General features: G+C 30.0%; 1 protein-coding gene across 1 annotated transcript; it reads right to left on the bottom strand.

Annotated features, from left to right (window-relative positions):
- Positions 1-2,486: 2,486 nt before the first annotated feature.
- On the bottom strand, positions 2,487-10,086 carry LOC134261468 (scavenger receptor class F member 1-like; the record flags this gene model as incomplete). The annotated part of the gene is made up of 4 exons (XM_062743905.1): positions 9,946-10,086; positions 7,951-8,009; positions 6,759-6,825; positions 2,487-2,575 (listed from the first exon to the last, which is right to left on the bottom strand). Coding segments are annotated over exons 1-4 (307 nt in total), but the record flags the coding sequence as incomplete, so codon positions are not given.
- Positions 10,087-19,442: the final 9,356 nt, after the last annotated feature.

The following is a 19,442-nucleotide window of genomic DNA, read 5'->3' as shown; positions in this document are numbered from 1 at the left end:
ATACTAATTTTACAAGTTATTTCCAAATCATGACAAGAAGCACAAAGCGAGTGTATGTTCACTCCTTTAAAGCACCTGATCTCTTTTTTTATGTTTTATTAGTCCGTTTTTGTTCTGCTCCTATTTTGTATTGTTTAATGGCATTTTGGGCTTGCATACTGTTTGTTATATCCATTTTTTTCATTAAATACATTATATGCAAAGCATATGAGTTCCCTTTTTTTAAGCCAGGTTAATGGTTGTAATATAATTCCCCTTTTCTAATAAGGTTTTATTTTTCTTTGAATCCATTATGCTTCGTGTTTTCCATCGTCCGTGCTGCAGATTAAACTGGTGTCTCTCTGGGTGGCAAATATTGAAATTCTACAATTATAGTGTCCTGTCAAAGAATTGGAGATAAAAGCAATTTCTTTGTTTCATTAATTGAAGTGATAAATTAAGTGATTTTAATGTATAATATTTTAAAACTCTGCAAAAGAAAGCATGACTTCCATATAAAAAAAAATATCAATGTGCATTTTAAAATACATGCCAGTCTCTCAGATTATCCACTGTCATATCTATCAAAAATCTTGATGTACGTACTTCTTATGAATTCGATTTAATGTTTTCGGAGGAGGGTGAAAAATGTTAACTAAATTTTAGAACGATAACTTTCCTTCTAGATTAACTAAAATAGAAACCTTTAACTCATAAGGATTACACTCCGGAAGCGTGAAGCTCAAAGCACTGACATTGAAGGTTAAGATCATTTTCAAATTTTCCCTTTTTTTCTCTTGAATATTCATTGTACGCCTGTATGCATAGTTGGACTCCTGTATGACAATGAATGTGCTGAAATTCCAAGATTTTACTGATAAGGTTTGATTACGTATTTAAAGCTTAAATCATCTTTATAAGAGAAGAATAGGGAATTTTTGAGTAATTATTAAAATAAGTTGACGCTTTATAACATTGTTTAAGCACATTTTCTACCGGAATCAGACAGAATAGCATGATTAAAATGGCTCTTTTGGCCTCTTAAAGCCGCTTGGTCCGATTCTAATCGTTAAAAATATATATTCGTTTTTCTTCTTGAAAAATAATTGTCCATAAATTGTTTAAACTTTCGTCTTATATCTCCAAAGTCTTTTTCTTTTAAAAGATATAAGAATTCAAAAGTTAAAAAATAATTTGTGTTAGGTCACACAAATAATAATTCTATGTTTATATCGGGTGAAATCACCTTCGAAAAATTAAATTTATCGCTTACATGTATATCTCATGAAGAACAAACCCGAGAATTTTTTCACAACAAAGCACATATTTACTATTTTAGCTCCTTAAAAAATCCTTTAAAATATCTGATTTCCCTTTATTTTTAAAATAATTATGCATATAAATATGAATATTGCTATGGATTATATTCAATTAATTTCTAAATTTTTATTAAAAGATGTATTATGACTAAGACTTTTACTAATGCAAAAAACTGCTCGGGTTGAATTATCTTCATTATTAGATATAACCAATAAATTTATTTTTTCAAAATTGACTTCACAACAGATCTTAACCTCCGTCAGGAACTAATTTTTGTCAATAAGGTTTTTGATCTGCGTTTTCCCTGTAAAGATTGTTATAATAAACTATTAAATCAATCTTATAATTTATTTTTATATGTTATTTATGTAATGACGTACTTTTATTGTGTAAGATAATATGTGTCTGTTTCGGATTAAGCGCCTTTAAGTTTTTCATACACTGTAGCAAGGAAGATAACAACATAGACCTTGCGTATGCGTGCCTTTTGGGTTACTTTTCGTGCTCTGAATGGTTAGAAAAACGATTTAAATCTCCTAGGTTCACAAAAATATAGGTCATCTTTTGTTAACAAAGAATTAAGTTGTAAAATTTTCTACTCATGTGTGAAACGTATACCCAGATTGTATGTTATCAGGTAAAAAGCTCAAAAATAGAAAGCAAAACGTAAACGAACAAAGCTTTTCACGTTGTTGCTAACTTCAGTACTTCAATGTAAATAAATCTAAAATACATCATCAATTAGATATATTAGCTTAAGAAACGCTTCGATAAATGTTACGTGTAAAAATTTGACCCATAGATGAACCCACAATAGTGAAGTAAATGTGCTTAAGTCACGAGAACTTTAGTTCCTTATAGATGTTTTTATTGAAATTATTTTAATTGTTTTCTGAAAGTTTTTTTTATTTTTCTAAAGACTGCAATTTTCTTATCATTCTAATATAAACCATGTAAAAGTGTATTTGATATTTCTTAAGTTATCATGATATGCATGTGTTTGCTTATTTTTAGAAGAGAATCAAACGTGCTTATAGCCAATTAAAATTTACCGTCATTTATTGCCATTTATATGGATGGTCATTGAATTTTTCACGAAAACCTCAATTTTTTGCAAATGAAAGGTAAATTTGTACATTGTTTCTAATGGGAGAAAAAAAATATGACACATTCTATATGTGTATAACCAGCAACCACTGAAATATTGCATAGGTATTTTTCACAATCACACCTCGCTTGACATCCATCTCCATAATAAGGATATGGATATGATTGACTACAGTTGACTATACTCTACTGTACCCTGGTGAACATCCTGTAAATATGTTTTCAAACTTTATGTTAAAGTATGTTTATATTCCTAATTCATTTGCAGAAAAAAGAATTCCAAGTAATTCTGAAAACTTCTGTAGATTAAAAGAAATATTCATGGCATGATCAAGAAAGATATGTTTTCTTTAATATTTCTTTTTGGCTGGAGAAATGTGACTAAATTTATATAATAAGTTGAGAATTTTTAATGAACCATGGACTTATAAACGACAGATTAATTGAATATCAAGATTTGTTTCCGTAATCGAGGATGATGTAAAAATGTAATATATATGTGCTTATTTTAAGGTTTTTTCCTACTGGGTTCGATGAATCAAACATTACATTAACTTTTTATCAGTGTGAAACATCAAATTTTACATGTATGTAACTTTAGATAGATATCCTTCTATAGAAATATTTATAAGAAACGACAATTAGATTTAGTAGATTTACATTCGTATCGCTGACTTTCTCACAGTATCCCACTTAAAATCTGCACAGGTACATGTATTTCTAAAGCCTCTAAAAAAATTCTATTTTAAGTGATATATTCTGTAACAGCTTTTGTATGATATACGAGTTGAAGCCTATTTATTATTATTTATTTGCGATGGAATACGCTTTAAACCAATTTTTGTCTGCAACGACTTTATTTTGCGAATTACGGGGATAAACTAGTTCGTGACGATTAATTTTCGCTATCAGACCTATTATGGCGTTTTATTAATAGGCACATAAACATTAAGGAGCGGTTTACAGTATTTAATTTTTGAATACTAAAACACCTACGATTCACGTATTGGAATTCCTTTTGAACATGAACAAAGAAAAATAAATAAAAAAAAAAAACATTTTGAGTACTGACTTTTCATGCATCTCAAAGACACTATTTATACCATAAATAATTTTAGATATTAAAACCATTGAACGGGAAGTAGATTGCTTTTCCTTTTCCGACAATTGACTGATTGGATTTTGACACATCTCTGAGTGCTCTAAAGTGACATTACTAGTATTTTAAAAAAATTTTGTTTAAAATTGGAATTCGTTATTGAGGCCAACTATTAACCCCGTCCCACACTCACACACACAAAATACTTTAGGCTACTAAATGTCCCTTTTCCTGAAAAAAACTGGTATTTCTTTTGCATAGAAAGCTTTCATTTTGTGTTTAAACGGATTATATTTATTCACTTTACATCATATTTACTTAGCAATTCTACTTAAGAATTACATCATACATAGCTGAACGGGTTACTGGAAAACAATCAGAACTTAAAAGGAATATGTTATGATTTAGGATGCACTTTAAAGTACATGGATACAGATACCATGATTTAGGCTGAAGCAATACTCGGTATATTTGGTAATCAAGGTACTCAGAAATACAGAAAGCCGGGCTCATTTACAGAGTAGAATTAATTTCTTACATGAATCATACGTTTATATTGTATTTATTAACAGATAAATAACAAGAATATCAGATAAAAAATTCTGATGAAACAACTATTTTAAAACTATTTATATAAATGATTACATGTAGATATGTAACACGGTCCGATTTTGTCAGAATCAGAATTAATCTGGTACCGCAGCTGAATGTAAACAAACAGGTCAGTCTGGTTCCCTCTCCTGCTTTTCCTCGTATGTGTAAAGAACTACGATAACACTGATTATAAAAATCCTAACGCTAACGACCTAATAGATGTTCTTTGACTTAAACTGAAGTTTTCAAAGTCATAACTACTAATGTTTTTTATTTAGATAAAAATTTCGTTTTATTTTTGCTTTTTTTTAGCGTTTGTATTATCTCAGAATCAGTTGAGAGTAAGACTATATTGTTACACGTAACTTTAAAATGGCGACTATGGGGTGGACTTCCTGTCTTGAACAGGATGACATAAGCCGGCAATTGCTCTTTGAGCAATAAGCTCGGCTAAAATTGAAAGTATGATTGTTTAAAATCTTGAAGACGTGTTGAAAGATATGGCGCTATTTGGGAAGATGTCCGTTATAAGGTTCAGTATCCAAAAGGCACAAAGTTGAAGCAAATACAGTCGTTTGTCCAGTTCCGATTTTTGACCAGTTCAGAACCAGAACAATTATTAATACAAGAGCTGATAAGTAATAAATTCAAATTGTAAAAATAAATTGTAACTTATTGTAAAAAGGTTTATTGATATTTGTTTGAATTAATTCCTTCTTTGCTGTTTTCTTCATTGTAAACGTGACTTATTATACCCCCGCTTGAAAAGCAGAGTGAAGGGATATATAGTGATGGGATTTTGTCATTCATCCGTCTGTACGTCCGTCTAGCTGTCTCTACGTCCGTCCGTCTGATACGCTTTGGGGTACCCATTTCTTATTCACGACTTCTCTTCTACCACTGAATTTAATTAGACTTTGAAAGAATCTTTCTTAAGTAGTGCCAAAGTGCATCTCCTATTTTTTCCGATCTAACACATATTTTTTGCTCCCTTAGTAAAACATGGATACTGTCATTCCTTCTAGAATTGAAGGGTATATCTATCTCTTATCCGTGATTCCTCCCATACAACTGAATAAGATTTAGTGATCCTTTCACAGATTCTTTATAAGAAAGTGCAATCGTGACCTATTCTTTTACATTTTGATATGACGCTTATTTAGGGTCTTCCACAGATAGTACATGGACTTTGTCATAAAAATGACCTAAGAGAAGTGGAATATCATTAAAGTGAGTACTGTGCTTACAGTACCTCTTGTTTCCCTTTATTGCCCTTCATCCAAATAACTCATTGGTAAGCGATTAATTTAACTTTTCTTAGGCATGCCAAAGGATAATGTGTGGGGCGTATATTTTTTCACTTAATTAGGGTTAAATTAAATGAAAACCTCTGGGGTATTCGGAACTGGCCGTTTTATTCATAACTACATGTAATAAAATGAGTACATATGAAAACTTGCAAAATATATTTTTGGGTGTGTGGGTGGGTGAACTTTTATGATGTCTCCCTCACGCGCAGGGTGACAACTGTTGTCACCCCTCAGATGACAAAGAAAGAGCTTACTTGTAAGCCAGCATGCACAGTTACAACCGTCTTGTCGCCCTTTGAATGAAATTACAGTGGTTGAAGCGAGACAACTCTTATTAATCAATATAAAAGTACAACTGCTTAATATGCGGGAACTGTAAACAATTAATTCTAACGATGACGTCAAAGTTGTCTGTTGACTTATTTTGGAAGAAAAGAATCAGAGCAGAATAGGGGGACACAAGAGGTTTGACTAATATTTTCTACTCTATTGAATCGATAATTTAGGATAATAAAACTACCATGGTCTGTTTAGACGGGAGACATCACCTTCTAAACAGTCTATAATTGTAAATTATGTACCTTGACAAAAACTTAAATTTTGAAATAATGCCTTGTATATTTAAAGCACAGCAAACTCGGTTTCTTATTCAGAACCGGTCAAACAATTTTTGTAGTTTATTAAATGTTATATTACTCAATAAACAAACAGAAAAAAAATAACTAACAAACAAGGAAACACTTTCCTGTTATAATAAAATGCTTTAGATTTTTAAATCTTCGACTTTAATTGAAGTTGATTTTTCAATTACCAAAAATTAGGAATCAAATTGTTTATCGTCAAAATAAGCGCATATTTCTTTAATTTTTTTTCCTGTGTTTCAACTGTGCTTCTTATAATTTATGCAATACAGATACATGTAATTAATATGTGTTTTTATATCCCCTGTTAGTTGAAGTTGTAAATAATTTAAAAGTCGTTCATGAGTACTTGTCCTTTTCATGGCATAGCTGTTTGGCAGATTATTAATACAGAAAGATTCATATTACATGTCTTTATTTGAACAGTGTAATTTTTTGTTATTCGAGAAAGACTTAGGTATGTACGTAACTTACCTATTATACATAATTATTAGAAATTTTAATGCGTTTAGAAACGTGATGTATATAACTCATTTACATGCAGTCCCTGTAGTTTCAACCAACACTTAAACAACCGAAAGGTAAAATTTCCTGAGTTTCCTCTACGTTTCTATTAAAATGAAATTATTGTACTTACAAGGCGTTTGTACCAAACAACCAAAGGAAACATTGCATGAATATTTTTCACAGTCACATTTCCCTTGACACCTATCTCCATAAAAAGGATATGGACACGGTAGACTACAATTATCTCCACTATATCCGGCTAAACATTCTGTAAAAATACTACATCGATAAAAAATGAAAGTAATTTTATTATGATTTTTTTTAAATAATGCAGGAAAAAATATGAAAAACTTCAAGGCAAAGTGTTATCTCCATGAAAAGATCAAAGAAGGATTTCACGCTTTCTCCTTTGCTGGAGGAATGTAATGAAATGATTATGTATTTTCTGACGATTGTTTTTAGTATGCTAGGATCTAATTGACATCTACAGCATGTTTCTGGTTTAAAATGACATTTTATTTTATATCATCTTTTCCGATAAAAAAAAACGTATGCATGAACCTCAGTATGGGTTTCAGGACCAGAGGAAGCATTTTCAGTTGTGGTGGAGGGTAGAGTAATAACATTGTCATTGGGGTCGCTATCAACTATCAATCAACAAATAATGTTTTAGAAATGATAAGAATTTCTTTGTATTACCATCATTACGGGCATATACATGTATGTGGTTGGGTCTCGAAATTGATTTGATACAATTTTATATAGAGAGAGCATTCTCAACGAATGACCAGTCTACAAGTGTATTACGGCCAATGGTTTGATGCATGTATCATAGGTTGATTTGGGTTTTGATAGTTTGTAACTATACGCATGTATGTAAAGAACTGCGAACGATGGTATTGTTCTCCCGCCTACCTCCAAGTCAATTTTCAAAAGATAACATATTCGATATTTTAATATTTTTTACAGATTATTATATGGATTTTCATAAAACATTACCTATTTGGGGAAACAAAGAGAGATAACGCTTATATTTGATAATACTTTTATTTTTTCACTATAGAAATCAACGGAAAACGGAAAATATTGTTAATACCCCCCCCTAGTGTCAAAAAAATTCCTTTTTACAGGCAATTTGGAATTCATACCAAAGTTTTTGTGTGACACGAGGGGGGGGGGCGGGCAATAGCTTATTGACAAAAAACCCAATAAAAATGCTTATTCCACCAACTTCAAAGCGATTTACAACTGATACATTATATTCTATTGATATATTTATGTTTTATTTATTTGCCTAAAACATAAGAAAAGATACAAGTACAAGAGTGTATATAAATATATAGATATCTTTCTAAAAGAAATTTGTAAGATTCCTAAATATTTTTTTACTTACTTTCGCATTGTTGAGTTTCTGTATTCCACTTGTAATATGCACAGCATGATTTGTATCCCCTGTAACACATACTCTTAAGTGAAATATTTTTTTTAAAGTAAGCAATACACTGATTTGTATAAGAAATACTAACAAATATATGAAGCTTACCAAAAAGTTGTAGACAGATAAAACAGTTAAGATTCTCTGGTCAATAAAATTCCTTTTTTGTCATATTTAAAGGCAACTTTTTTTTATCATGCTTTCCAAGTTTCATGATATCACATTAATCAGAAAGTCATGAAAAAAAAATAAAGAAAGTGTGCAGGTGTACATCAGCGCACGAAAGCAAGCGTTATATACAGGTACGTCTCCTGTATCGTTATGATCTCTTTTTCCGCTTTATACGGGTCTCTTAATATAGGGAAAAAATCAAGTTTCAAATCCGTTCTTCACTAAGGGACTTATTTTAATGGAGAACTGTTTGTCATTTTCCGTTTTTTTAGCAGATTCAAATTTCAGTGGAAATTTATCCAAAATATCAACTTACATCGTACCCGCCAGAGAATACACATATTTTGACGTCGTTCGTGGTCTAGAACGCTCCCCTCTGCGTGCATTAAACAAACCGTGCTTTACTTCCTACATGATGTAACTATTTTTGGTATAGAGGAAAACCTGTCATTGATTCTCATACCATTTTTAAACAACTTCTCTATTAGAATCTAGTGTGGAATGTCACTTATGTACTCTTTTTTTCCCGTCTCTGATGTAGATAAATCATATCCATAAAATATTAATTGCATCTCCTTGTGTCGGTTACACGATTTTCGACGTCATTTTCATCAAACCCGATTTCAGTAACACTTTGAAAAATATTACACCAATTGTCTGTTGCTAATGATATTTATATGAAAATTTGACATATTACAAAAGAAATAAAAGCAAATGTAATACTGATTTGGGTAAATTATTTTGGATTTTGTTCATGTGCTTACAAACTATATCGACCTTCATGCCAATCGTCTCAATACTATTAATATTAAATATATATAAAAAGAATGCACGATTTCAAAGAACATTGAATATGTTAGGTCTATGCAAATTTTGGTTAGTATTGTTCGCATGTTTAAAAGTTATAATCATTGTCTACAACTTAATGGGGCAACTCTTGTATATTTTATTTAAATTTGAAAAAAAAAAAAAATCATAAAAAACAACAAAAAACAAAGGAGGAAAGCAAGCAAAAATTAACACAAACCCTTTGACACATTTGAATTTGTGTTAAGGAAAGAAAATGAAATGAGCCTATGATGATTAATATACATAACTTGCTAGTATTAAGCATAGTTTATACCATTACTTTATCTTTTAGTGTTATTTTGATTCCAGAGAAATAAATTAATTTCCTTTTCCCATCAATGCATTGTAAGGACTTTGATAATTTCCTAGTGCTAAAAAGTGATTATTAAAATATATGCATTTTATATCAGTGCCTTTTAACATTAAAGAAAACAATTGTATTTCAATCATAGATTTTAAATGAGTTAACCTAAAATATGTTCATTTTAAGTAAGCACATATTAATACACCAAAAAATAGCTAATAAACTGCTAAATAAAAAATGCATGTAAACCACATGGTAATTGCCAGTAAAGGCAATGAAAACCAAGAAATTCTGAAAATAAAATCATTTTTGCCTTTGGAATATGTCTTGGAAATTCAATCAGTATAAATAAGAATCTGCCAAAATTCTTGATGGGAAAAAATTAAAATACATATACATGTAAATGCAGAAATAGTATACATGGACACATCTAAGTTAAGTGTATATATTTTTAATAGCTGCACCAGTAAAATATTTAAACATATTTCCGCTCCGTTATTGATAAAAAGGTTTATGTTAGATTGGTTGATTATCATTTTTTTGTTTAACACCGAGTCAGCAATATTTCAGCAATATTTCGCTGAATTTATTTTAGAACAAATTGAAATGTGAAATAAATAGAAACTCACTTTTCACATAATGGAATTTCAGAACCACAAGAAAGAAGGACATTGATTGATATTTGTACCAATATAATCAAAATCTGTCCACAAGCCACCATATTTATGTAACTATCTGATTAATGATCCACAGTTTTTTGTGATGTCATATCATCTGATATTAAACGAAATATACTTGACACTTTGAACTTTTACATGTAATCCCGCAGTTCCGTTGTTAATGTTTCATCTGGGAAATGGTGCTTGGAAACAAACGATTTCCTTGACAACTCGTGAAAAAGTGAGCGTAAAACTAGACAGGAAAGATATTTTCATCAAATGTGAGATTTTTTATTTATCAACTTTTAAGTCATATTAAATTTTGTATCTTTACAGAATTAAATTTAATTTAGTTCATCCTTTTCGGTTGACGTCAAATCTTTTTGATACCCCTTTTGTTTAAATATATTATTTCCTACAATGTGATTAACATGTTATTACATAAAGAAAAGACATAAAAATTTGATTAGCCCTACAAATATAAATGGCCCATATTCAGACCATCGGTTGATTTTAATATGATATATCATATATTGAATTTCATACAGGAAGTGAGCGTTTAAAGATTTTTTTACAGTGAGTGCAGCGATAATAAAAGATTAAGTTCAAATGTGAGAGTACAGTTTCTCAACATAGCAAAATTAAACCATAGAGAAAGCGAAAAAAAAATTGACACCATGGCAACATAAAATATTGGTAATTTAATTCTTCCAATATTTCAAAATATTTTTACTCAAACATATGTTTTATTCACAGGGATTCTGTTGGGGGTGGGGGTGGGGGCTCTATCGAATAGAAAAATGAAAAACACCCTTTCTTCGAAATTTCATGATTTTTTTTTTTTTTTGGGGTTTTTGACAAAAAACTAAATAAAATGTTATTTGACAGATAGGACTCCTCTTGACTATATACATATATATATATATAAATATTTTCTGCTTAAGGATAATGTTAACTCAGGTTTCAGAAAAAAAAAAGGGAAAATTTTTTTAAAATATAACATGTGAAATCAAAAATTGTTCTAAATGGATAAAAAAAGCAAGTTTTACGAGGGTTGATCCAAAAATAATGTCACTGTGTCAATATATTTACTATTTGGCGTCATATTGTCAAATATAATATACCAAAAGATGCATAAAAATAAATCTAATCAAAATTGAAAGTTTCATTTAATAATGTTTACTTAAATTAATTTTATAGACGTTTAAAATATCAAACATAGGGGGTGTCGCCGCGTCACAACTAAACGTCGAATTTTAGAATGTAAATCGCTAAAATAAAAAAGACAAACACATTAAAAAGCATCTTATAAAGCGTTTAATAGCCCAATATTTTAAACGACAAATCTTTACGACATGTGCTAGACTTAAATTTATAATAAAATGACATTATTGCTTTTTGATCATCAACATTGTTGTTTTAATCATCGGTATTGAACAAAGGAAATGGAGAAATACCGCTAAAACGATCTGCAATGCGTTTTTCGCGTTTGCTTCAAAATGGAGACATCGCCCGCAGAAACAGTTAAGATGACTAATCAGACACATAGCGGAGAGATTGTAAGTAAGAGACTTGATTATAGATGGTTTCAGTAATTTTTAAACGGGTCATGGGTCATTGAGTTAGTAGCAGAGGACAGGAAGACCGAAAAAGGGAGGTCGGACTGAAACGTTCAATGGTGTCTGACGTTGTCCAAAATGAGAGACGGTTAGAGCGATATGAGTAACTTTTAAAGTTTGTCTTTTAGTACTGTTCAAAGAATTTTGAGAGAGAACTAAATTTTATATAGAGAAAGTGTACAATGGGTGCCAATAATTCTTTTAAAAAGAGAAATATAAGTGAATGTGTTCGTGAATCTCAAAAAAATTTAATGAAACTAAGGGGTAGCGTTTTCAAAAGTGTATGACGGCTTTCATCCATCATATAACGTTATTTAGGTGCGGCGACTACCATAACTGCACTTTGTATATAATTCGATATTTTAAAAAGTATAAATAATTTTTATTTGATTTTTTCAGGACTGATTTGTAATAAATATAGCTTCGATCACGTATAATAACGTTAATTTACGTCGACTAGTAGAAATTTTATCGAAGTTGTGACATTACTTTTGGATCAACCCTCGTAAATCAAAAATATTTTTAAAATTTAATATTTTATCATTTAAAGAAAATATACAGGAACAAATGTCAATGTATGGTATTGCAGAGGACATTCGGACTAAATTTTTCATTTCTTCATTTTTGTCAAAAATATTTACTTTTTGCAATATTAATCACAAAGTAAAAGTTACATGAATTTTTAAACATAATTTTGCAAATCTTATATGTGTTAAAGCTCATAAATGATTTTAAATAATTGAATCCTGTGAAATAAAGAAATTCAAAAATATGTACAAAAACCTTTCAGACAGAATATCTCAATAATTTGATCATTGACCTCATAAAATATTGTTAATGAGAATTAGGGCAACAAAAGTAATCTGAGCCTAAAAAGTATCTAAAAAGTATAGAGTTCTTATCAATCAGATTTTTGTAATATTCGATTAAAAATGGGGAAAAATATAAATATGACAAAGGAAATTCGGACTTTAATAATTATCATATTTATGGCCCAAACTAAGGATTTCGTTATATGAAGCAAATGATAACCTAATTTACAATCTTAATATCTATTTTTGCCACCCCTAAATACATGAATTAAAAAAAAAAGATAACAGATTGGCTGTTATAGGATATGGATCCTTTTGAAGTTTGAAATTCAAATCCCTTTTCATGCATTTTAGAGGGAAATGTTTGGTCTCTTTTGAAGAAAAAAAATATCAACATAGACCTACTTTAAAAAATATTTTTCTTTTTTTTTATTATTTAAAAAAAAACATTATGAGTAAATAAATGTTAATGCTAAGATCTATAGAGGATATGTCTTTGCAATTTGAAAGTTCTCAACATGGATAACTATGGACTTTGGCTTGGTTGGAGCTTTTTTGAATCTATATTGAAAATGATTTATTTTTTGCAAATCTTCTCTTTACTCCTGGAATATCATTCATACGCATATAACTATTTTGTTATAAAGTACCGGTGGCATTTAATCAGAAAATGATTTCCTATTGTATAGAAGGAACTAGTACATGTATTATATAAATTTAGAATAAAAAAAAGAAAGTTTAAATAAATCTGATATTTTTTTAAATTTTATTTTGACACACTTTTGTTTTACAAGTAATGATTACAATTATTTCAAAGTAGCACGATTCAAGTCTTGTACTTCTTTTTTTTTTGTCAAGTAACATCCATTTAAAACACAATAAGTAGTATTTTAATGGGATTTAATCAATCAAAGTTAAAGCCATTTATCAAAGGGAAATACATATCCCTTTTTTTTTATTTTGATCGGGTTCGGCCGATAGTGTATGTAAGCCAACCCGTATAGTATTATTCCACTGTTTCCCTGTGTAGTAAGTATTTACCTTAATAGAACATTTGACGTCACACCGCATTGTGTCATCAGTCGACGTTGAAACTTTCACCTATCCTCCCTATCTCGGTCAAGTAATGTTTGAATGATTTAGATAGGCAAAATGCAAGTGTGTGCTTATTTTTCTAACTAAGTGTAAATAATCCATGGTTTCATTAGCATTTTTTTTGAATTGTTTTTCTGCCGTGTTCGTATTTAATTTTTTCAGAGCGTTTGTGTGTAGCTGACTTCAAATTTATAGAAGAAGACTTCGTCACGGTCGCCCTTTTGTTCAGCCTTTACCAACAATCAAGGGACTTGACCAGCTCACCAGTAGGCTTTCGGAACTTATTGTCATTTCATTCAATATTTTGAGTGTATTTTAATTAGTCACCAAAGGTGACCATATGTTCCCAGGGTCCTATTTGCATTTTTAAGGATGCAATAACAAGGCAGTATATTGATCCTTGGCCCCCTCATTTAAGGGGCCCGTGGCCCATTCAGCCAAATAAAATAGTATCTAATTTTTTGATCGTTTGTCATTGAATGCTACAAGGTATTGTGTGCCTTGGGAAATCCCTGTTATTTTTAAGTGTTCTTTTATCTTTGATAATGTTTATTCTAGAGTTTTTACACGTTTTAATATAGCAAACAGCTAATCATTATCGTTTTAATTTTTCTCTTTTCACCTTAATCCATTTTTATGACTATAACTAGAACAATAATATTTAAAAAAAAAACATACTGAAAAGGGCAACTATAAATAGCGCACAATAAATAGCCCAAATTTACTAAAAAGAAACAAAGAACAAAGCATAATACAACATCAGAGGGTAATAACTTTTGCATACATTGAGATGAACTATGTTATATATAATATCTAAAGCTGTGAAGTAAAATTAAAATGACCTTCTTCATAAATGAATGTAGAATAACGCAATCTCTACAAATGATTAATTGATTGCATGTTGTTTTTATCCTGTTTGAAAACATATAGTCTTATAGAGGCGTCACAAAACGGACCTCAATTTAAGACCTTTATTCTGCACTCAGGATCATTAAGTAGTAAGGGCTTTTTTGTGTCAGCGCGGAATTTTTTCATTTTACCAAAAAAAAAATATATAAAATTTTTCAAAAATCTATTGGGAATCCCATATGGGTACCAATTGTGATTGGTTATTGGCAGACCTATTTTTATATTCATATGATGCAAAATTTGTTTTTATGCGTGAAACGATGAAACACTTGCTGTGGCCTTCAACTCGACATTTAAATATTGTCAATTTACAATTGCAATTTCCATCGATACGATATATCCTGATGAGCTTGAGATTAAATATACCAGAGTCTGACACATTTGTTTCATATTTGGATATTTTACCTGAAAAAGACGTTAATGGTAATCTAACAACAAAGCTATATAATAAACGTGATGACTTTAACTTTTCTGTCGTCAACTTCCCTTACTTACGAAGCAATATACCTTCGCCACCTGCATACGGAGTGTATATATCTCAGTTGATTCGATACGCAAGAGCATGCTCTTCTTAAGAACAATTTCAAAAACGAGAAAAATTATTGACAAGCAAGTTCACGAAACAAGAATATCAGCAGTCTTGTTTCAAGTCGTCATTTCGTAAGTTCTATGGTCGAAACAATGACCTTGTCAGCGAATACAATTTATCATTGAGTCAAATGCTGACTGACGTTTTTCATACCAATTGTTAGTCCATTATTTATACACTGAATTGAAGACGGATTTTTCTGCTATTCCTTGATCATTACAAGGAGCATATGGAGGGTGTGACCGCTCAGCAGGGGATGCTCAATCCTTATTGGCACCTGATCCCTATAGGATATTATCATATGTATTATTTTCCCATAGACTAGAGGATACTCTATTCTCGATTTGTATACACCCGAAAGCGGAATGAATGGTTATACCCGGTGAAATTTAAACTCTTCATTAAATCACCAAAACGTTTGGACGGTAACTGGAATTTTGCATGACCCAAACGTTTGATCAACATTGATTATCAGCTGTTTGTATAGGAAAGTGTAGGTTTTAGACGAAGTGTGAATTTGGTTGTAGGAATTTCTTTTACCCACTTTTGGTCATTTACCATGTTTACATTTTGTTATATCTAGCACTGGATAACACATGCAAGTTGGTAAAAAACGGTTAGTAAATCAACTTTTCTCAATACAATGAGTTCACTAAATACATGTCTTTGTCATTGACTGGAAACGTGATGGTTTTCGCTTAAACTCATTTGAAAAATAATACATGTACAATACGAATTTCTTTCAATGTCCTTGCTTCACACTTTTTATTCAATACTTGTGCAGTTATAGTACAGTTTATTTGAAGTTTATAAAAAACAGTACCAAGATATTTGAGCCCACTCTTAAAGCGGATGTTTCATGCGTGAATTTTTGTGATGTTTAAAAAGTATTGACATTTTATTTCAATTTTGTTCAATTTCTTTTTTCATTGTTTTTACCCTTTGATATTATGTAACTTTTCAGATATTGGAGAAGATCAAACCAGCTATTCTCAAGAAAATGCTGTTTTAGTTTTTTCTTTTGTTATATTTGTAAATCTAAATAAAAAGTTTTCTCATTTTATTTTTAACGTTGTTGGTTAATAAAGGCATTGGGCTTTTAAAAATAGAGAAGTAGGGGTTTTTACAAAATAAATAAAATATTTCAAATATTTCTAAAAAATAAATTGAAATATTTTGGAACCTTATTTTATCGGATATGGAGCCTATTATTAGAAACAAATGCATGCAACAAAAATCAGTTATACTTTATAATTGTAGAGATCCTCCTTAATGTTTGCACTTGCTTTTTTAAAACATTTTTATCCTGTCAAGCAAATCCACAAAGTCCGATCGCTAACGTGATTTGAAGCATGGTTTACTGCATTTAAATTGAATAATAATAATGCATTGCCATGAGAATTCCCTTAATGTAAAAAAATGGCAGAAGTAACGGGTGTAAACAGTGAAATCTTAACATACATGCATACCTTTCATAATTGTGCAATTTATTAGGATTATCTCTTTGATTTTGTCCAGATTCAATGTTTGATGATAATTAGACCTTCATAGCTGAGGGTTCAAGAATTTCAAAGCTAATGTTAACGTTTACATGTCAACGAATTACTGGCCTCATTATTAGACTGATCAAAGTTCACATATCATGATAGTGTAAGACAAAAACATAGACCTAATCATATTATTATTAGATAACAAAAATAAGATACTCCCCTAATCATGTATTGTGATGGGTGTGTTTTCGATGTAGGAATAGGTGAGTATAAAGCCGAACATCACACTTGTTTATTGTCGAAACCAAATCAGGCCTGTATTAGACACGTGCATTAATGATTTATGGGTTCAAGTGCTTACCACACACATATATAAATTCCGTATTTTATTTCAGTTCTTCATTTTAAAATGTCTTTTTTCTTTATTTAATATTCTAGTTTTTTAAAGATAATTTCGTATTTCTTTATTAATTTTTGCAGGGTTTGCACTATTGGGCTTCCGTATTAAACTACTAAATTACTTTATTACAACGGGACATATCCTTTATAACGTTTACGTGTGAAACCTAAACGCAAGCACTACTGTATTCAACAGATTCAGTTTGTAAATAATACTGGATAGGTATTATAAATCCAATAATCTTTATTTGAAGTAAATTAAAATGTACATTGATAAGTTCTAAAGTAAACATTCTATGAAAAATTCTGAAGAAAAATTTACTTATCTAGAAAAATTAAATTACTGAATCCAAATAGATAAATGTTTGACTTTAATTGAATTGAACTTTAGCAAGCAGAGGGAAAAAAATTGTTTCGTAGTTTGCATTTAGATAAAAAATGAATAAAATGCACTAAAATTGCACAATAAAATAATCCTAAATGAAAGAACCACTGAAGAGAACTACGCAGACATAGACTATTGAGTACTAAAACAACCGATCACGGACAAAAGTATTTTAATTATTTTTGGTCCTACACGGTAAAATCATATACTAACTAAAGAAACGCAAAATCAAATAAATTCCTAAATGAAATAAAAGACAGAGAAGAATAAAAGTTAAAATAACATCCTAACAAAAATCTAAAAGCTCCGTTTAACAGGCCTACCAAATGAAAATAAGCTGAAGAGTGTTTAAAATTTCTCAGCGTCTAACTGTTATAGATGCATTACTCTTGGACAGAAAATGACTGAAAAAGACAGAAAATACTGGAAATTGACGGTATTATTAACAATGAAATTTCACTGTATAAACAATAAATGATTAATTATATCAATCATTCTGTTTGGTCAAAAGTAAAACATCGCGACCTTTCTATTCAATCTATTCAATTGTAAAATCTTATTTCTCAAATACTATTAATTATTAAATAAAAATATATTTCACTACAATTAATTTAAACAAAATATATTCAACTCATAACAATATTCAGTTCATCTCAAAATATATTCCTTCTTAAGATAGCGCCACTTTTAACCCAATAAATTCATCGGTTACACAACCAATAGGAGAATAATTTATCAAATAGATTTACAAGTTTCTAAACTGAAAGTACATTGTGCATCAGAAGAGCTAAAATTGTCTAACTTGTGTCAACATACATGTAAGTTCAGATTGTTTACAGACATCATATCAATTAACTAACACACACACACACACTCCCTCACACCCTCACACACATACACACACACCCTCACACACACACACAAATCACATATTACATTTCTAATTAACCATTATGTATGATTATAACATATTACAGACACTGCCTCTATTTGATAGAAAAATCAACCCGCTTCAAGCTTACACAAATATAATAAAATATTACAGACATGTACTCAGAATGGTTATACACTATTCTGGACTAAGTAATAAACATGATAAAGAACAAATAACCTAAATACATAATATAAAATTTTTAAAAAAGGGATAGGGGGTGACATACATTACACTTTGTTTACACATAATTTATTTGTAGAAATATTTACTTTTGTGTAAAATTTAAATACCAGATTGTATGTTATCAGATAAAACCACTAAGGTAAATATATATACTAAATATGAAGTAAACGATCTAAACATTTTCAGTTTTTCACTTAATTTAAATAATTTAAATAAACACGTTTTTCCCCTACTTGACACAGTGATCTATACATATTCAATTGTGAAAATATACATATTCACACTTGGGTATTTTAATGTTAAAACAAACAGTGGAAGGGAGATAAAAATAAAAAAAAAACATATCAAACAAGTACAGCTATCTTTATCTTTGAAATGTCTTCAGTTAAAAGAGTATAACTCAAGACAAACATGAACATTCTAGCAAAAAAAAAAAAAAAATCAAATATTTCTTAAATTTGCGAAGCATGTATGATACACAAGATCTATATCTTTTAATATAAGAAAAGCTAAAAACGGCCAATAAAAATTAAAATTGACATAGTATTTCTTTCTTTGTTAGCCATTGGACACATACAAAAAACGATCATTTATTTATGTTTTGATACAGAATTAGGGTGGACATGTTCTAAGGTGGTAGACACTTTAATTTTATTTCTTGTTCCTTTTTGGGACATACAATGTAAGAAAATTAGTAAAAAGTGATGAAAGAACTACTTAGATTTATATACATAAAATCTGCTTTGAAGCAGTAGCTTAGGTCTGAAATTTATATATGCTCAGTTTTCTACTTTGAATGTTTAATATAGGAACAGAAAAGGAAAAAATATTCATACTTTTATGAAACGAGGTGCAGTACGGATAAAATTCGAAATCAGAATATGAATACTAAATGACAATGTAACATGTAGATAAAAAAATATTAAATATACATCCTTCCTCTGTGGCGGTGTGATATTTCTCATGCCTCAGTGTTGTCAAAATTGTCATACCCCGAGTTTGTAGATGAAATGTCATCCGTTTCAAACTATCACGACTCAAATTCATCTTGT

This window comes from Saccostrea cucullata, unplaced genomic scaffold (assembly GCF_032062105.1).
Source record: "Saccostrea cucullata isolate Sc308-1 unplaced genomic scaffold, CSIRO_AGI_Scuc_v1 ctg12341, whole genome shotgun sequence".
NCBI lineage: Eukaryota > Metazoa > Mollusca > Bivalvia > Ostreida > Ostreidae > Saccostrea > Saccostrea cuccullata.
Note: the sequence above shows the minus strand (reverse complement) of the source record. Positions and strands in the feature narration are given on the sequence as shown.